The sequence below is a fragment of the Podarcis erhardii genome, assembly GCF_964252035.2.
Source record: "Podarcis erhardii genome assembly, chromosome: 7".
NCBI classification, from domain to species: domain Eukaryota; kingdom Metazoa; phylum Chordata; class Lepidosauria; order Squamata; family Lacertidae; genus Podarcis; species Podarcis erhardii.
Window position 1 is genome coordinate 52013569 of NC_138511.1, and position 21151 is coordinate 52034719.

The window sequence follows — 21151 nt, forward strand, 5'->3', positions numbered from 1 at the left end:
TGTCTAAGCAGGAACAAGCCCTAGAGGAAAATGATAATCACCACACTAAGGGCATGAACACATGACTGCAGTGAAGAAACAGAGTGACTCAGGAAACTTTGAAAGAAGTGCCTTCATATTTCCCCTGAGCTAAAGATACGTATTATCAAAACAAAGAATGTATTGTAGTCATTTATTATTTATTTATTTATCATTTTTATAGTATGCCCTTCATCCAAAGGTTGCAGGGTGGAAATGCATACAATTGAAACCAGAAGTTAAACAATAATATTTTAAAAAGCCAACATAAATTATGTGTAAACAAAACAGCAGCAGCAATTTTAAAAAATCTAGTCCAGTGTACTTCACCCTTCCCCAAAAGCCTGAACAAAGAGATGCATCTTCACCCAACAAAAAAGCAAGAGCAATGTCATGGTGAGCACTAAGAAAGCACACTTAGTCCCCACCCCATGGATCTCACTGGGCGAGGAGATCACTACCAGGGCTTCCACTAGAGATTATTTGTGCACAGGCAGGGTGATACGTTCTTTCAGAAACTCGGGATTTAAGTTTCTCACAACCCTTGAATCCAGCAGCAATCCAGACACAAGAGTCAGAGGCTGCTGAGGCATCAGATGAGGAGACCAACCAAGTTGAAGGCTCTGACTGGAGGTCAGGAGACCACTGCACCAAGGAGGTCAGATAGGAGCCTTCAGAAGAATATCCAGGGCCATCAGAGACGCTAGATGTTGAGGCAGGATTCTGGCAGACACCTTCCCTTCAGCCTGGGGAACCAAATGGCCCCCACAGTACCTCAGTGCTCCAGCAGGACAGCGTGCTCACAAGGCAGAAGGTGATGGAAGGGTGGAGAAGGGCAGATTAGAGGGCTGGTCCTTTAAGAATCTGAAGCCTCTAAAAGTGGGCAAAAAGGTAGTCTGGAGGCAGAGGCTTAGAAGGCCCCAGTGTGTTCTTGGCGTCTGTCAGAAGTTCAGAACAAGTCACCGACTCGGGTCTATCAGTGGTCCTGCAACCTGCCTTGCTCCATGGGAGTGGGTGTCAGACCAAAACACAACAAATGTAATCTACTGCAGACTGCTTTCTCTGCTACACTAATGTTTGTCTCACAAATAAACTATGTTTTCTACCCACCCACCCCGCAAAAATAAATAAATCCATTTTCTACATGAGGGCCCTAGCTTCATGTGCCTACATGAAGTGAGCAGGGACAGAGAGCAGGGACTTCACTGCCATTGAAGTTATAAAATCACTACGCCAAAGTCCGAAGTCACACAGTTCTTGTGATTGTCTTTCAGAAAGGCCATGAAACCCAGCTCTTTCCCCAAAGTCTCTGACAAAGTGGGCATTTCTGATTTTGCAAGAGCACTGCTACAGAATGCACCGCTTTTGGCTGTTGCCATTTATGTAATTTTAAATTGTGTTTTGTTAATATTGTGTTATTTTGTTGGAAGTCATCTCAAACTTTTTAAAAGAAAGATACAAATGTTCTAAAGTGTGTGTGTGTGTGTGTGTGTGTGTGTGTGTGTGTTTCAAATAGTTATACACAGAGATTACCTTTGCTAAATTATTTCTCCAGTTATAGAGGTTTGGCAACAGTGTATCTGACATTGCTCAAGAATTCTGAGAAACTAAAAAAATCAGTGCAGTTTTGAAGTCAGTAGTTAAAAGCAATGGTTTAGAAACATTCAGTCCATCATCTTGAATCAAAATGGCATCCAATCATACCCAAACAAAGAACAAAATCTGCTCCTTGATCACAGACATCATCATGCTAAATTTGGTAATGATGGTTTAAAAGATGTCCAAATGCATAGAGAACAGATGAATGGAAAAAACTACCTTTCTGAAACAAATAGATACAAGAACTGAGAGAATCTTTGTCACAGAAATTTGGCAACATCCCTTCCCTCCCCGCCCCCAAAATACAGAAGGAAAAACATAATTACACTTACTTAGTCCTCTCTCCTTCTATATTTATCCAAATTACAGTGCAAGTAAGAGACGGGGGGGGGACTTTATTAACTAATTCTGAAATCTTTTAACATGCTTTAAAAGCTGCTTCTTTTCTACATATATTGCAATTCCTCTTCTGACATAAACACTAACATTAGAGTTTAGTGGTTTACACAAGATACCAGCTTTGTAAATGATCTGAAATTCATTAAAAATTGACCATGTTTCTCAGTGTTTGAATAAGGATAACCAATTGTTTACAAAAACCTAATTAGTTTAATTAAGTATTGTATTGATGTTTGGCACCTTAGGATGCAAAATCCTTTGCCAGATAATGGATTCCACACTTTCAGCAAGCATGCCTTGCTTAGAATGAGAAGTCCCCAAGGAACACTGCTCTTTCTGCCAAAGTATGTGGACATAAAAGAGTTTTCAGACATAAACCGTTGGCTATTCTTTATCTGAGGATGCATAATTTTACATGAGCTATCACAGGCATCTAATAATCCTAAGAACCTGTGATTTATTTGTACATGGTGTGCAAATTGCTCTCCTGAGCACTGAAAGGATGACCCTTTTTACAAAAAGTGCAGAGATTTTCCAGATAGCTTCTCCACAAGCAGCTTAATAACCACCATATCAGAGAGTAAAGAGCAGTTCAACTCTACCATGGTTAAAAGGCCCAAGGTGTGATGTGGGATAATATAGGTTGTATAGACTCCCCTTTGATCAAACCACACAAGCTGTACTTTAAACAAATGTTTGTTTTATTAACAGAATATATAGAATATCTAGAACATGAAATTGTATTAAAATAAACAAAAAAAAAAGTTACTTCTCACATGGATCAGCCTAAAATCATCAATCTTTCCTTCTTCCCTCTGGCAGATGATCAGCATAAACTTCAGGCAATTGAAGACTCTGAACACAGGACTCGGCTAACCCTTTATTGTTTTTTGTGCAGTGCCAAAATTTGACACTCCATCCCAAAGCATATTTGTGGCGTTCCCAAGGCTCCACACCCAGTGCCACCAAACTGATCATGCACCCCTAAATCTGCCTCTGATCTGTGCATTTAGATCAGGAATGGCGGATAAGAAACCTACTTAGTGATATTTTGGTTTGTTATTTGCACTAGTATAGAAGATAATATGGAATGCCTTTGTTGTCACGTCTCTTTCTTCCATAATTATTGCTGCTCTAGCCACCTCCAGAGTCCACTGCCTGAATCCTGTTTACATTTTTTTTGTTAGATTAAGGGTTCAGGTGGGAACGACAACAATCTTAACTCAGAGATACATCAAAATGGCAGTGACGCTTGGTCTTTCCTATGCTTAGTCAAGCACAAGTCACGTAGTTGCTCCCATTCACCGTAATACAGGATTAGTTTCTCCGTTATTTATGCAATTTCCATAAATCTCCTTCACAAATCAAAACACGGAGGCTGCATTATATTTAACCGAGGAATATTGAACGGGTGACAAAATTCCTTCTGCTCCTATTGAACTAGCATTATTTTCCTCCACTGATCTTCCTTATTAAAACCATAATTAACGTTCTTTCAAGAAAATGGAACCAATCAAGCTCATTCGGCGCCTAATGAGTACCTTTTGTTCTTGACCGTGACTGAGCAGCTCTGCACTCCCGAGCGCGGCCCGTTTATTGAAAAATGCATTACATGGGATTAAACTGGATTTCCTCCTTTTTAAATCTACGCTGCCAGATCCGGCGCGCAAGCCAGCTGCATCTCCTCTCCGCCGCGGACTTAGGTTTCCCAGGGAGCCTTGATTCTGCTATTCCGGTAATAGACTGGAGCGGGGAGGGGGGGAGCCTTCTCCGGGGGAATCCCTCCCGCCGCCCCTCCCTTTGCTTTGGGATCAAGTACTTAAGGACACGGCAGGGGGGGTGAGGGGGAAGAAGAAGAGGAAGGAAGGCGGGTGGCACAATCGTCACAGTTTGCGGGGGGGGGGCGGGTTGATCGTGAGCCGAGATGACAAGGAGGGAGGCGGCGGGGGCAGAGGAGCGAGCAGGCGAGGCGGAGATGAAGGGGCGGAGAGCGGAGCGGTGATGAATTGGAAAGATGACACGAGGCCCGGGATGCGTATATTTGGCGGCGGCGGCTGCCTGACTCCACGACGTCAGCCGCAGCCCGGGAGCCGCGGCGCGTCCCGGTGGTCTCCCCCTCCATCGTGCCGGGGTCTGCGGGAGTAGGGCTGCCACCGCCAAGCGCGGAGCTCAGCGGGCAGCTCACGGTCACAGCAGCGACGTGCGCGCTCGGCTGTTCCCGCGGCCGCGAACGAGAGGAACGTCTTCCCAGCGCCCAGAGAGAGGCGAGGCGCCGCGCCGCGAGGGGCTCCGAGCTGGATCGTGACCCGTCGCGTCTGCAAGCCGGCCAAGGTGAGCCCCGCAGCCCAGCCCCGAGGTAGCGGGAAAGGTGGCCAGGCGCGGCATGGCGCCGCCCGAGAGCCGGCTGTAGCCGCCGCCGCCGCCGCCGCCGCCACCGGCTTGGTGAAGGGAGGCTCCTGCCCGACGGCCCCCTCCGAGGAGAGCGCCCCGCCACTGCCGCCGCCATGGACAAGGCCGGCTCCGTGCACGCGTCGGTGCCCACGCCGCCGCCGCGCCTCTACCTCCCGCGCAACTTCAGCTGCAGCGCCTGCCTCTACGGCAGCCTAGCCGACCAGGGCAAGGGCGGCTGCAGCCCGGAGCCCGAGCCCGTCGAGGGGCCGCTGTCGCTGTCGTCGTCTCCGCCGCCCTGCTCCTCGCCGCCGCCGCCCTCCCCGCCGGTGACCCCAGAGGCGGCGGCAGCAGCGGCTGTCGCCCCCCCGAAGCCGCCCCCGCCGCCCGCCCCTCGCTCCCCGTCGCCGCCGCCGACCTCTCCTCCGCCCGCGTCGCCCTCTTCCCGCGGCCGGGAGCCCACGCTGCCCTCGGTGCCTCCCAGCCCGACCCTCCGGCGGCGGGCCAAGTCTCTGCCCACGCCGGGCGAGCGGGGCTTACGGCCGGCGCTGCAGCAGAGCCCGTCCCGCCGCAAGACGGTGCGCTTCGCCGACTCGCTGGGCTTGGAGCTGATCGCCGTGCGCCACTTCTGCCAGGCCGACGTGCCGCGGGTGCCGCTGGCCGCCTCGCCTTTCCCGCTGCCGCCGCCGCGCGCCGCCGACCTGCTCAAGACGCGCAAGCCGCCGTCGCTGGGCGAGCTGGAGCCGGTGCTCTTCGGGCCGCCGGCGCCCGTGCTGGAGCCCCTCTTCCCGCCGCAGCCGGGCGCCAGCGCGGGCTTCGCCGAGCGCGTCCGGCAGCACAAGGTGCGGCTGGAGTGGGTGCGCCCCGAGGCGTCGGGGCTGCGCGGCGCCGTGCGCGTCCTCAACGTGGCCTACGAGAAGCAAGTGTCGGTGCGCTACACGCTCAACCGCTGGGCCAGCTGCAACGAGGTGCCCGCCGCCTACCTGCCGCCGCCGCCCAACGGCCACAGCGACCGCTTCGCCTTCCACCTGCCCGTGGGCGCGGGCACCACGCTGCTAGAGTTCGCCGTGCGCTACCGCGTGGCCGACGCCGAGTACTGGGACAACAACGACGGCCACAACTACCGGCTGCGCGCCAGGCAGAGGCCGGCGGCCGCCTCGGGCCACGAGCCGGGCGCCGGCGCCTGGATCCACTTCATCTGAGGAAGGAGGCGGGCCGGCCGCCCCGCCGAGGTTCCCCGACGGCTCGAGAGGCCTCCTCTCCACCTTGGCGGAGAGCAGCAGGCTCCTTTCCCTCAACGGATATGGCGACACCCAGGAGAGTTTCTTTTAGGATAAGGCGCATGGTCGGACTGTGAGGACCTAGGAGGAAAATGATCCGTCGTTAAAGGCAGAGCCGTGGGGTGGCTCTTCTCTGTTATGCTCATCTTTCCTTATGGCCAGTGGATGTGGAAAACAAGAGTCCAAAAGTCCCCTTTCCAAATTAACCTCCATTGGATTGCAATAGGTAATAGCTTTGTTTGTTTGTGGCTGATTTTATCCATCTCCAACCACCTTTGAGTTGCCCTCCAACCAGCCTTGATCAAATCTCTCTTGGCAAGGAGGCTTGCAGTTCTAATTAGATATTTAACGGGACGTAAGCACCATGACAACTCCAGCTTAGTACTCACGCAGAGCAATCTCTGGGTATAGTAACACCTAGTACTGCAATTAAGGCAGGCATGATGGAATGCTCCTGTCTTTAAAATAAGAAATCCCTCCACCATGAAAATTGGCATGTCAGAGAGAAGGTTATGATACAACCCCCTCCCACATGCTAGTTTTCTGTGTGTAGGGATTTTAAAAAGACACTCCCATCATATGAGACATTCCTGCATAGGCTGTCCAGCCCAGACATAAGTTAGCTTCCTCAGTGAGGAGTACAGTAGGTGACATACATTATACCATAAACAGAGCATTCACTGTAGAAACTCACTCGCTGCATTTTGCTTAAGTGTAGAATCTTCTCCCATTTCTGGACCAGGGAGAACCAGCCTGCAACTTGCAGCAAGAGCTGGCTGTGCACAGTGCTGATTGGCTGAAAGCTAAGTGACATCACTAGCCCACATTTCCCCTTTTCGCTGAAATAGGTTTTCAGCAAGAAAAAGAAACAAATCTGCTCTTCTTTTTAAAAAGAGGAAAGAGGGAGTGAATATACGTTTAAGCTAATCAATGTGCAAGCAGTATCTTTCAAAAGATGGCAGATAGCCTGCCTGAAGCAGTGAGAAAGGGCAATGCAGATTACTGAATCAGTACAATTGATTTGTCTGTACTGTATCTCAAATGGGGGAGGAGAGGCTGAGCCAGGCTCAAGCTGCTGGGGGGGGGGGGTGGAACACACATGATCTGCACGTCCACTTGTATCGCCTAGTGAAATGTGTTTAGGTCTGGGTGGTTTCAGTTCACCATGATGTGAGAAGAATCTGCACAGAAACCCCAGTCTGTAGGGATGTGGTCTGTTCATCGCTAGAATTCAGCAGACCACAGCGCTGCTCTCGCAGTTCCACTGAGGGTTTTGTATGTGTCTGCTTTTGAGAGGTTATCCAGTAAGGTTTCTTTCCAGATCAGGGAAGACCACCTGACTTACTCAAGCCCCACAGCCTTCTCTTCCTCAAGCTGGTCTGGACTACGAGACCTTGTCTCCTGTTCTCATGCGGGTACCTTCTCCTCTGCCGTTCTTCACTTGCTATGTCTTGAATTGTAAGATGTTCCCTTATTTATATACACCATCAGATGATATTTTCAAAATTGTGTGTTTCCAGGTTAAATACAGATGGTTTATATTTTATATTTTGAGAAATATATTGGGGGGAGGGGAGGAGCTGTTTCAAGCTTCCGTCAGAGGAACAACTTGCAGGCAAAGTACGGGAAAATAGTGTTGTAATAACTTGCAAGGGCAACGATTTCTTACACTGTAAGCTTCCTCCTTTTTTCTCAGTTGTTATGAAACAGCTGCTTGTAGTATAACAAACTAGGATATTACACCAGACTGTAACAGAGTGGCAAGATGTGTAAACCAGTAGCTTGATACTATTTTTGACTAGGTATTTGGAGCAGAACTGGAAAACTATTTCCAATTCCTAAGCGTGTTGCCATTTTTAGGTGCTAGAGTCAAATTTTGAGGCACTGGCGCTGCAGATGGCTGAATAATTATTTCAAATTTCTAAGTGCTTAGGCTACCTGAGATTGTCCCAATTGTGACTGAAAAAGCAAACAACTGTTCTGCATCAGAAAGGATATGACACCCAAGGGAAATGGTGAAAAAAGCATACAGCCTAACCTGCTTTTTGGCTGTACTTGCAACCTGGGCCTATGTATATGTGTTCTGATGCAAGGGCATTGAGGCTTGTTCTCAAGTCAGTGTGCATGCAGACTTAGGCCAAGAATTTGAAAATGAAAGCACGTGTGCTCTCACAGTTTTTCTGCTGATTCCAAATGACTAGAGATTCGTGTACAAATCCTGTACCCAGCTGATGGTGTTATGGCTTCCTCTTAGCTTGAACACTTGTCCACAGGAATCTGATGCTGGCACTCTGGGAATTGAATATTTTCCTGAGCTCTCTCAGGACTGGCACCTAACAGTTTGGGTAACTGCTTACGATTTTGAAATATTTTTTCCAGCCTTGCTTTCCGGATCAGCCTATTAAAAGTCCACTGGAACTTAGGTGTTCGCTTTGCGTGTGCATCAGTCTTTGGCTTCATCAAAATGTGCACTCTTGGTCAGCAACTGGTTTTCCTGTAAAGATGTATTTGAGTTATTCTGTCACTGCTGAAGCTTCTGTATGCTGTGAACCACTATTATCATGAAATGCATGCAGTATAGCCATGTTTAAGTTGGATGGGAAACAATGGCTGTGTCCACACATAACACTAAACCATGATTTAGTGCTACATGGATATGAGTCTCTATGAGCCAGAGTGAAGCATCATGCTTATGCACTCTTCCACCCCTGCAGTTGGAAGGAGCAGTTCTATCAAGTTTAGATTTGCTTTAAAAAACAAAACAGAACAAAACAAAATATTGGCTTAGCTTTATGTAGCAACCAAGGATATTGGTCATGAAACTTGCTTGTTTAACTTACTATAATTTGTTGTAAATGGGCTAGTCACACTTCTTTGAAGTCTCTCAGCCCCACTCACCTCACAGAGTGTTTGCTGTGGGGGAGGAAGGGAAAGGAGAATGTTAGCCACTTTGAGACTCCTTCGGGTAGTGATAAAGCGGGATATCAAATCCAAACTCCTCCTCCTCCTCCTCCTCCTCCTCTTCTTCTTCTTGTAAAGCAGGGTCCCTGGTTTGTACATAACACTGAACTGAGTTTCTGTGGAGGCAAAACAAAACTCAGCAAAAGTCCTCCCACCTGTTTGGGAGAAGAAGAGACGTGGTGGAAGAATAGGATGAGGACAAAATCCAATTCCTTTCTCATTTCAAGGTGAACATACCTCATCTGTACTTTCCACAAGAATCTGCAAACTGAAATGCAGCCATCCTTTGAAATTCACACTTCAATGAATTTTGCAGAACAGTTCCCCAGACAAGTAATGTGAACAAAAATGCACATACTAGGGGAAAGTGCATCTGTTAATGAAAATAACATAGAATGTATTATAGCAGGAGATTGAAAGAAAGCACTGTCAACATACTTGCTCATCCCTGGGGGAGAGTGCACAAATCCATCATTTCACTCGGGCTCATGACGTTTCTTCCACATAGTGCTAAAGCCATGTTTATGTGTTACTTGTGAACTGGATAGCGGAGTATAACACTCAAACCACAGGTCCGAGTTATGTGGATACATGAAAAAAAAGTCTTGGCATTTGGAAAACAGAGTGAAAAGGAATTGAATGAGAATTTTCTTTAGGCAAGGGCTTTCCCATCAGATGCCATCTAGCTGTACCCTATTTCCCTCTAGAAATTAGAATCAGAATCTTTCTGTTTGTTTTTAGTTATGTGTGGAAGGACACATAGAAGAAATACTGTGTTGAATTTTCATTTCCCCCCCCCCCTCAGTACAGTGCAGAGGTGGTGCAGATGTTTCTTTTATGAAAACCCTATTATGGGGAACCTTTGGCCCTCCAGATGGTGTTGAACTTCAACACCCTTCAGCCTTGACTATTGGCCATGTTGGCTGCGGCTGATGGGAGAGAGAGCTCAGAAACATCTGGAGAGTAAAATGTTCCCCACCCCTGCCCTATATCTTATCAGGGATATGATGAGTTGTAATCCTGTTGACTCAAGTGAGATTGCTCGCTCTTGGGGATGAATCATGTGTGCTTTTCTGAAGAAAAGAGGCCTTATCTTGATTGTTATTCAGGTGTGTTGCAAGATGGTGGATAAATTTAAGTGAGAACTTAAACCTCACTTTAAGTCCATTGACTTAACTGCAATGGACATTGGTTGTGTTGACTTTATTCCCTTATCAAAATCCCTCCCACAATGGATGGGCACAAAATATATCCACAGATAAAGCCTGGGCCACTGACGCTGTCAAGAGGGAGAATAATCCACTGAGGAATTTTCCTGTTGCACTCCTCGGAGATGCAGGAGACATTTCAGCGGGGCTGAACTCTTCAGCAGATTGTGGCCTGGGTCTTTTTGTGTTTATTTATTTATTTATTTATGTTTGGGTCACTTCTTTGCGCCTTAAGACAAGAGAGCAAAATTAATGGAACATTTTAATGGAATGTCATTTTTAAAAATGACATTCAGATTTATTTATTTTTGGAAGCCATCTCCTTTCTTTTCTCCTTGGAACTTCTTCAGCCCTTATTCAGTGCAACTCACTAGCTATTCCTCATGGAGGGAGAGTTGCTTGGCCTTTGACCAAGTCGGCACCACTTCTGATGATGCAGCAGCCATGCATGGCAAGCCAAGAGATGCCGAGCAATTCTGCTTGCCCTGGACTGCAGAAAAAGTCAAGCACACGGAGGCAGGCTGCTGTGTTAGCTCTGTGCTAGAGCATCTGCTTGGCATGCAGAAGGTCTCTAGTCCACAGCATCTTCAGGAAGGGCTGGGACCCTTGTGTGAAACCCGGGAGAGCCACTGCTGGTCATTGTGGACGGTCGTGGGCTGGATGAACTAGTGATATGACTCAGCCTATGGCAGCTTCCTATGCTCCTAGGCTATAAGAATAAATAAGTTTGTAAATATTCCTTATGCTGCTATTTTTGAAACTCACCTTTGACTGCTGCCTGTTCATATCAGGACCAACGTTCTTAGGAAGGGAGGGCTTTTGGCTTAATGTAAGTTTTTAAGCAGAAAAAAACTACACATGGTACAAATAATTTGCAGTTATGAGAGGGATATAAAGCAACTTGTAAAGGCAAAATATATTATAGTAGTTTGAGCATGGCTGCATCTTTGGAGCTGTTTTGAAAAACAGCCGTTCTCACAGCTGTTGCTTTGGGTAGGAAGACTGAATGCAGAATCGCAGCACTGCACCAGTCAGTTAATGCCCAGCAAATAACAATCATGCTTCATGCCGCTGTTTTAAAATCTGTGTTTCTGAAGGGTATCCTTGCAGCAGCGTTGCCGCCTTTTTTTGTTTTGTGCTGTGCCTTTAACGCCAATAAGAAATTAAGCAAGTGATACAGTTCCTGGCATGGCAGCAGTCTGTTTCTGAGGGGTGGGGGGCAGTTGAACAAGATATTCTCAGTGAGCCCCCTTCTCCACTTCTTCACCGCAGTTGCACTGTCCATTCAGTTGCAGCTCCCTCTGGACCCAGTGTATACCATATTGGAAGGGGCATGCAGGAGTTCCTGTTCATTCCCTTTGCTCTAGTCAATGCCAGCAACAAACAGCAACAGCAAGAATTCAGAGTCTGAGCCTTCCACTGGGACACGGGCGCTAGTAAATGCCCAGTGATATCCTATCCTGATGCAATGATAGGAACAGCTTGACTGCTTAATTTCTCTGAACCTGGCCACCTCTGAAGGCTCAGGAGCAACACTAGGAAGGGGGCGGAAAGGTTGCACTATTTGAGAGCTGTGTGCTGCTGGTCGTGTACTCACATTAACGGTATCTCTCCAACGCTTACAGTAGCTTTCCAAATGTCAGTGGATTTATGTGTGCATGATAATACGTGGAACAATCCTAGAAACAAATATTCTTTTGAGATACTTGGCTTTTGGTCCAGCACATGCTTTAAGCTTGTGTGCTAACTGTATTCAGAGGGGGTGGCAGTGCTTTTCCTCCCCTCCCCTTTTTCTTCCAGAAAGAGTCCTCGGACCACTTAGGTTGCTCGAGTTACTTAATCTGGATTGGGTCTCTTGATCTCCCAGTGATCTTTTTTTAGTAAGTGAGCTGGTAGGGCTGATTTCATACTCAAACATGCTCTGAGCCCATGCTTATATTTTTAAGCCTACATGCAAACATTTTCAGGATCGGGTTCCCAGCATGTAAATTGCAACCAGCAGTTTTCCAAGAGAATATATGGGAAACAACTAAAAGTAACAGCTAGCTACAGTCTGTATATGTTCAAGTGCAGGGCAGCAGGAAGGGAACTGCTGCAGATCTGTGCTTTACTTTCCAGACAAGGAGACCAAAACTGGCCGACAACATTAATATTTAGCAATCCCATATAATGTATCAGTGACATGACCTATTATTTGTATACAGAGCACTGCTAAGAACCCTAACACTGACAAGGAGCACTTTTAAAAACAAATTCTGTGTGTGTTTGTGTGTATGTATAACGCTGCAGTCTGTATGTAGTCAAATGCTTACAAGAGGTTGCTGCCTAGCACTGTGATAGATAAATGAGCTAGAACTCAGTGGTGTTACCTACAGAGCAGCGAGCAGCACTTTTCTGTATATTGACAGCTTTTCAAGGAGCTACACTTAAACCTGGTTTTGTTGACTGTAACTTCTGTGGACCCAGGTACGAGCCAGTTATTCATGTGAACCAAATGTGTACAGTACTCTCATAAAGCAAAGCTATAAAGCTATATATTGCCAAGGTAGAGTCTAATAGATATATATATAATAGATCTATATATTTTTCCCCTGGAAGGAAACATGAGTGTTTTTAAATGCAATATATTTTTAGAGAAACTGTCTGCTGTATCTGTCTTAATCTTAACACAAACCAGCGCACGCCAATCATCCTTTCCTCATAGCATTAGAATGTCTTCCTCCAAAGAAGAATGTTGAGCAGTGGTTTGAATCTGTGAAGCCCTTTAGCTTCCTTGGAAGCTTATAAGGGGTTCCTCCATGAAGAGGAAGCAATAGCGGGCAAGCTTCCCAGATAAAGACAGCTTGTTCACCATGACTAATCTTCACTCACACAGCATAGAGCCTCTGAGGAATGCTGGGTATGTTGCTCAGCCCATGAGGGGCAGCAGTGAGGGCCAAAATATCTGGCTAGGAGAGAGCTGTCAGGGCAGGATTTTGAGATCTTAAACCGCAGGTGCAATTGGCTCACCACAGTGTGAAGTAATGCACTTTGCTTCTAAAGTGGACTTCCATTAAGTCCAGAGTCTGAAATTACCTAACTGCACCACTGCTGGCGACGACTGAATGTGTGGGTGCCCTAAAGAATGTTCCAGAATCCTTTTGTAGCCACGTGGGGGCTCTGTAATAGACGATCGTAAGATGTGCCATATTGAAGGTGGAATGTTTGAAATCCATGGGTTTAGCAGGTTGCCGAAATGTGTGCGTTTCCTCATTGTAGATGCTTTGTAGTTTAGCTTTTGTGTTCATAAGCTTACTGCCAGCGTAATGATGTAGCTTTATGAAATGTGCCATGTTTTATTGAAATGTGCAATATTTCGCCTGGTTCCTTTCATCCATATAGAAAACCTTTAGTAACGCTCTCAACAAATACAGCACTCAGGTAAAGATTTTAGCTGCTCCTTTTTAAACTAAATGTGTTGTCAACCCATGAGCATTGCTTTTAAAAGAGTGATTAAAATGTAGAGTGCCCCCTCTCTACCTCCCTATATAAATTATGCTGTTTAACGTGAGCTTCTCTTAGCTATGTAAAAGTGATTTGAGAGCTCCTGCTCTTGCACCCCTATGCTGTTTATTGAAAGGGGAGCTACCCAGTTGCTTTTGCTCATAAACTACCACATGAACAAATGTTTGTTCATGCATAACATTGTTCTTTTATCAGCCAGCTGAAGCATGGGTTGATGAGGCTCGCAGGCAAAAATCTGCAAAATCTATATCCTCAAAAAAGAAGTCAACCCGCAGTGAATTCAGATTGTTTAGGTGCCTTCTAAGGATAATCACTACAACGTCGGATGTGGTCCTTAAATGCTTTTCTTAATTCTTAAAGAATATGTTTTATGGCTTCAGGATGAGTTTATATCGTAAACACAGAAACTGGACTAGCGTTTCCCCCCATCCAGCTGTCAGAACAATGTCCTTTGGACATTTGAGCCAGTGTTTTCAAAAGCCCAATGGGCTTTTAAACTTTTGCTTTTATTGTAGTGAAAGATGTAGCGGTGAGAAATGTCTTTTTGTGCATCACTATAAACCACATTCATATATTGAGCATAAAAAATAATAATATAGATCATAGCATAATATATATTTGCACAACTCTTATGCAGATGTATTTTTACACACACACACACACATATGTAATCAAATCTTAGGGTTTTTTATGGGGTTGATTCTGTGCAGAGTTTATTTTACAAATGTGTTGTAATCTTACGCTGCATTGGCACTCCCGGGTGGGTATTATTTCTCTTGCACATTTTTTAGCATTCACACAAAGAGGAAGTTCTTCTCTGAAGGAATTTGCTTTTACATTTTTAATTGATATGCACGACTCTTATGCAAAACTTGAATAAACTTCTGTCGTAAGTGTATCTTGTGTGCACCCTGTGTGTCGTGGGAAAGGCTGAATCACAAGTCCGTTTGTCACATAGCCCATTGCAAGTGTGGTAGCTGTGATCTTGTCCTTTGTAGCCCTTTGGGGGGTGTGGGAATATTTCTTTAATGATTAGCTTAACTTTCTGTAAAGAGTTCATTACACAAAACCATAAAACATTAGCATTGTCTTGTCATTGACCAAAAGTTAGCATGCAAAAAGAGTAAATGTATTTAGAAATATGGTATGTACACTAGCAGTTCCAAAGAGCATAGGTAAACTTTTCTCCATTTAAACGTAATTTGTGCAACTTTAGAATGCTTGGCCTTTGTTCTAGTTAAACATAGTTCCACAAAACATACCATCTCTAAAAATAAAAGCATATATTTACCAATGCTTTTTCTATGCAATAATCTAGTCACCTTCTGTGTTTCAGTTTTTTTATTTAAAAAAGAGAGAGGACTTGAAAAGGACATGACCCTATTGCAATTAAGCACTTTTAAGACTACAGCTCTGTGCATGTATACTTGGTTCTATTGAACACAGGGAGACATACTCCTAAGTAAACTTGCATACAATTGTACAGCAAGCTCTGTTGTTGAACTTACATTTTAAATTTATTTTCTTGAAGTTGACAAGGGGTTAAGTGTTTCTGTGTTGTGATTCCCTACAGCAAAGGGTTCAGAAAGCTTAATAGCAGTGCAATTAGTCTTAACACTCAAGCAGACACCAGTAGGGTGCTGTAGAAAACTTTTTTTTTTCTCCAGGAAAGGTAAACAAGATCCTTTCTACAATGCAAAATGCATTGTTGCCTTTTTGATAATATGGATTTATAGTCCTATTATATCCTGTGTGTGTGTGTGTGTGTGTGTGTGTGTGTGTGTGTGTACTGTGGATAGTGCTAATGCTAGACAAAAATAATCTGGCAATCATCCACTGTTGTAGCAATGACTAAAATTACTAATTTTAATATTGAACACTTTTATATTGGACAAATAGTTTTTGTTGTTTTTTACTCTGGCCTCACAGGCTAAGTCTTGCAAGCCTATCCCAAGGTTACAAAAGTGTATTTGACAGACAAAGCTAAGGTTGTGATCCTGTACTCAGTTACCTGGCTGCAGGTAAGCCTCATTGGACTCAAAGGGGCTTCCTTATGGGTACACAGGTATAGGGGTTGCCCTGTGAATTTTTCTGATCCAGTCCCATGCCCACAGCAGCTATAAGTTCTGGTGAAGTAAGTGGGATGTTATTCGGAACATCCATAGGATTGGACCGCAAAGCTTTGTTTCATTTACATAAACACAATAATTTGGTTCTGGGGTTGAGGACAACATTCTGCTTTTTGAAACCAAACTAGCCTAGTTTAAAGTAGTTATCTCCCTAGTCATCATAGCACTGAAATCCTGTGCAGGTCTACTCAAGAGTGGGTCCTCTGGGGCTTACTCCCAGGTAAGTGTGTACAGGAGCATGTTCAGTCCTGAAGCTACTATTCATTTCAGCAGGATTTGCACAGAAAAGTCTCTGGGTGGGTTATGCCCAAATTACTAGCTCTTGGAGAAGAGTCCTTATTTAGCAACATGTTCCTGTTGTGATAGTATAACTTTTTTTGTTATTTATTTCCACACATCTTGACTTTCTTCAAAGTTATTTCTTAACTGCTGGACGCAAACTGGTATCTGAATTCTGTAATGTTTGTACTTGAGATGTTGTTTGGTTTGTAGTTTTTTCTTATTAATGTTACTGGTATTATTTTGGTTAAAAAAAATACTTCATGTCATTTGATATTAATGCCTTCTAATCTTTCTGAAGCCAGTGAATACAAATGTAATATATCTTGCCTTATGACAACATTACATATCTTGTCTACCTAAAGCATTAGCCAGTCACTGGTTGTACTATTATGGTGAAAAGTAGAATTTATAAATGTGTCATTACTAATTGTCATTAAACTTGAATGGTGCAAAATGGGAGTGTGATCCTGAGAAAATATCTGTTCTGTATGCGTTCTACGTTCATGGGTAACATCTACATTTAGCCTTTCTCGCTAACGTATCCATTCAAAAACTTTCTAGATGGAAGGCAGAGGTTCTCTTGGTCAGAATTTCTAAAGCAGGCATGGGAAGCCTCAGCCTTGGAGGCTGAATGTATACCCCTCTCACTGAAGACCAGTAGTGTGCTGTGTCTGACCATTGGTTCTAGTCTGATGTCCGTCTAAGGGTGAAACTATATGTTACGCTTAATGCATCGTGTGCAGCTATATCTTCATTTGGTCTTAATTGTATCTGCCAAACTTAAGCACAGGGACAGAGGAGGGCTAACCTTTCCCAACCACAACAGCATCCAGAAAATTTCTCTCCCAGGGCAACTATGAGGGCGAGTTTTTTCTTCTCCTTTAAATATTCCATTTGTGGTCTGTAGGTATGGTGGGCTCTGGAAGCAGAACCAACAGCTGTGACATGCATTATTTCCCCCCCAAGCCACAATGAACACCCACCACTTTGCAAACCCTCCCTAATTTGCAAATACATCCATGTGCAACTGCACTTTGTCAGTTCATTGCATCACTCTTAACATAGTTAAGATTCCTTAAGCATGATTTGATGTGATGTATGAATTGAGCTGTACTGGTAAGAGTTCCCATAGGCGTAGGCTATGTCTGGGGTGCAGTGGGGGGGGCACCATTACTGTTGTTTAGGCTTCCCTTTCTCCAAAGGTGAGATCAGAGCACTTTCCATTGCTCCTCTTTTCCCCAAGTACAATTTTTGCCATTGCGAGCCGCGGTTAAGGCAACAATGGCAGAAGCAGAGATTTAACAAGCAACTGCAGCAGCCTATAAAATTCCTGACTCATTCTCTGCAGTAATAAAATGGAGGCCTCCCAAGGTGCTTTGCTGTTAGGACTTCTCTCTCTCTCTCTCTCTCTCTCACACACACACACACACACACACACACGAGAGAGAGAGAGAGAGAGAGAGAGAGAGAGAGAGAGAGAGCGCCCTGCTTCACTAGTTCAGTGCTATATAACCACATTACCACCTGCTTTCTTCCTAATACCCTTTATGCAAATTCCGAGTTCAGAGCTGGCTTTTGGAGTGTATGCCAGACCCTTCCTCACCCCATTGCTTTTAAAACAGAACATTGTACATGTTTCCGTATTTGTTGGCTTAACATAGGCTATGCTGACATGATACAATGCTGTTTAAAGATTTCTTTTTTCCCAGAGGGGTACTCATGTTAAGTTTTTTTGCAGCAGACAAAAAAAAAGTTGAAATGTTATTATGGCATAAGCTTTCATGGGCTGGAGTCTACTTGAGTCTGAGGAAGAAGACTCGAACCCACATTGGCATATGCCATGATAATAAATGGCATTTAAGGTGCCACTTTGTTTTTCTAATGTGCTTGTTCTGCAAATGCCTGTTCAGGTTATCCTCCTGCACTTACAATCTTAAATAAATGCTGATTGGCTGTTGAGACCTGCGGTTCAACAACATCTGCAGGCCTGGAGTTTCCCCATTGTAGTCTTACAGCAGCCTTCGCCAACCTGGTGCCCTCAAGATCCTTTGGACTACCACTCCCATCAGCCCTAGCCAGCACATTCTGTCTGGTGGGAGGGCACCGGGTTGGCGAAGGCTGCTGTAGAGCTTCAACACCATCTTTCATAACTTTGTTTACTAAATAGACAAGTAGATTATATTGGGAGCAAGGGATGCCCACAGTGGAGCAGCAGATCGCCAGAGAGTGGGAGATCCATTTCACCTCACAGAGCTTTAGCTTCTGTCCCCAAAGTTCAATGTGCAAAACCAAAACAAGCCCTGCCTGCTTTTCTCTTGCAGCCTTGCAAAATGCTGGTCTCGGATCCCACGCTTTGCTTATTCATGAGAGCATTGGCTGCCGCTAAAGGAACATTAAGGGCATTTCTGTCAAATCATTGACTCCTGTCAGGCAGCACTTCAGGCAAAGCAGTAATCAAATCGCACAAACCCATAACAGTGTCTTAAAAGCATCTGTTATCCTCGCCTGTTTTTTACTGCCTCATAAAATTATGGCAATATTATTAGCTTGGAGGAGGCCGGGGGGGGGGGGAGAGGCCTCCTTCTTCCACCCCCACCTCCTGGGCCTTTTCCTCTCAGGAAGGGATTGTCCTTTTTTATATATGTACCGTGAGACTGGAACCAGAGCAGTCCTCTGGGGCAGAAGATGGAAATTGTAGCCCCTAACGTCTGGATCCTACCACGCTGAGAAGAGACCTGGATACAGCTGTGAAGCTCATTGGCTGATTCTGGGTTAGTCACTCACTACCTCTCAGGTTGCCCTATCACAGAGACTGTCCATTTATATAAAAAGCAAGGCGTCATCATCTTGGACAGCTTCAAAAGAGGATTAAACAAATTCACTGACGGAAAGGCAACCAGCAGCAGCTAGCCATGATGCTTGTGTTCTGCCTTCCCTCTCGGAGGCAGCATGCCTCTGAATGCCCCTTGCTGAATCACAGATGAGAGGAGGGTCCTACTCGGGGGCGTCCCACTGACATCTGCTTGGCCACTGTGAGAACAGGATGCTGGCCTAGACAGGCCTTGGATGGATCCAGCAGGGCTCTTCTTATGCTAACTTACATTTTGCTTTTCAGTGTTTTTCTCTCTCAGGGCAGCTAACACAAAAAAAAACAACAGCTAAATCAGCAAAAACAATGCAAGGGGGAGGGAAATCAAATGTATTAAAGCAGTAAAAAGAATAGAAACGTAAGCACAGCTGTTGTTGGGAAAGCGCCAAAGTGCTGCCCCCCCTTCCAAATCGATTGCCAGCCTTGAATGTTGAAGTCAAATACAGTGGTACCTCGGGTTAAGAACTTTTTATTTTTTTTATTAACCGACCAAGCACATCAAATCAAACCAAATTACATGAATTCCAAATTACACAGCCGAATTTTAAATTTTTGTTGGGGGTACCCATATTTCAAGTTCCAAAGGGGATCCAATCAACTTCTTGCTTCTTGCTGCTGTTTTAATGTCCACAAATGTAACCATATGATGTTCACAGTACTATCCAGTCCTTTCTTATTGTTTTTCCACATTTCTTGTTGTTATTTTCATATATTTTTCCTTTCTCTTTGTGACCTCTGATAGTACCTCGGGTTAAGAACTTAATTCGTTCTGGAGGTCAGTTCTTAAACCTGAAACTGTTCTTAACCTGAGGTACCACTTTAGCTAATGGGGCCTCCCGTTGCTGCTGCCCAATTTCTGTTCTCATCCTGAAGCAAATTTCTTAACCCGAGGTACTATTTCTGGGTTAGCAGAGTCTGTAACCTGAAGCGTCTGTAACCCAAGGTACCACTGTACTTGGAAATCTTTCATGTTTTTTTCCTCTGAGCATTCAACTTCATCACCCAGAGAGTGCAATGCCAGCCTTCTTCCGCCTGCCACCCTTTCCCCCTTCCCATGGTCTGAAGCACCATAGCACTATGTGCATATTTGGGGTAAGGGTGACACACCTTCCCTCCCCACATGCCCCCCCCGTGTCATCTTTAAAAGAAGTATCCATGCCTTTTTAGTCCTGGTTTGTAATAGCAAAAGCTCTGTGATTGAGCTCCAATGACTTTAATTATGGTGTCCTTTTACTTAATTGCTTTTTTTGGGGGGGGGGAGAAGTGAGCTACTAACCTCAGTTCTTATTCAGAGAACTTCAGTGCTCTCCTTCTTTTAGTTAATCATCTCTCACATTTTTAAGTAAAGCAAGAGGAGGGGAGATTACCTCTATTCCCTTGAAGGCAAGTCTCTCAAATAATGGTCTTCAATCAAATGTCATTTGTGAATGAAATGTTTGGGCCAAGGAAGACCCCTACTTTCAAAGCCTGTGCTCTAAGCAGCAGCCAGGACTCCTGGAGCAGGAACTTAAAAAGGCATTGTCTAGCTTGCAGCTCAGTGTAGCTCTTAAATAAAATATGGTCTAATGAAGCACAAGTCACGTAGGCCAGTCATAGTTGGTATGCACTGTGAAATGAAACTGGCAATTTCCCACTTTGACTGAACATTGGTGTCGCCTCAAAAATGGTGCCCAGTGCACCAAAACAGATCTGAAATGAATAGAAAGAAAAGGTGTTTTTTTACAGGGGTTTTTTTTAATGCAAGCAATTCACCATGAATTGCCCTTCACCATAAGGACAACAATCATCCATATAATTTGTCACATCTGAGTGGTTTTGAGGGCTTCACATAAGCCAATCCTGAGCTGCTCTTTTTAACTTGAGCTTTCCTATAATAAAGGGAAGCACAAAGGAACACCTTGGGAGCCTCCAAATGATGGAAGGTCCATTCTGGATCTCTTGACTCCATTCTTCTGTGGATACTCTCAGTTGGAGCAGCAGTGCTGGGGACAAGGAGAGGTTAATGCTCCAACCCACTATAAATCTGTGCCCTGGAACTACTAAACTTGCTGAAGAAAAGAAATGCAAGGACATCTGTCATGCCCCAGCAGGTTAACAGCAGTTTAGTTTGTGTGAGAAAGAATTAAATGAGTGATTTAACATACCTGTTGTCTTTTTAAAGTACCGGTAGCGTTCAACAGTATTGCATCACATGTGTATTTATTACATATATACTCCACATTTTTCTCCAAGGAGCTCAAGGTGGAATACCTGGTTCTCTCCCTTGTTTAATTCCCACAAGAACCTTGTGAGGCTGGTTAGGCTAAGAGGCTGCGACTGGACCAAGGTCACCTAGCAAGCTTCCTAGCTGAGTAGGGATTTGAGCCCTGGTCTCCAAAGTTTTAGTCCTGCATTCTAACCACCACACTACACTGGCTTCCTTCCTGCAGCAAACTTTGGTGGTGAATGCCCCCCCCCCGGACTGCATGGCACCTCACCCCAGGTTGCCCTTGAGTGGGGAAACGGGAGAGAGAA

General features: G+C 45.0%; 1 protein-coding gene across 1 annotated transcript; it reads left to right on the forward strand.

Moving 5' to 3' along the window:
• Positions 1 to 2791: 2791 nt before the first annotated feature.
• On the forward strand, positions 2792 to 10337 carry LOC309346628 (protein phosphatase 1 regulatory subunit 3E-like). The gene is made up of 2 exons (XM_081870520.1): positions 2792 to 4372; positions 4427 to 10337. The coding sequence occupies exon 2, from the start codon at positions 4521 to 4523 to the stop codon at positions 5604 to 5606; it is 1086 nt and encodes a 361-aa protein (XP_081726646.1). The 5' UTR covers positions 2792 to 4372; positions 4427 to 4520; the 3' UTR covers positions 5607 to 10337.
• The last annotated feature ends 10814 nt before the right edge of the window (positions 10338 to 21151 follow it).

Excerpts from the sequence above, each read along its gene's own strand:
- LOC309346628 (XM_081870520.1), top strand. The coding sequence starts at position 4,521 with ATGGACAAGGCCGGCTCCGTGCACGCGTCGGTGCCCACGCCGCCGCCG.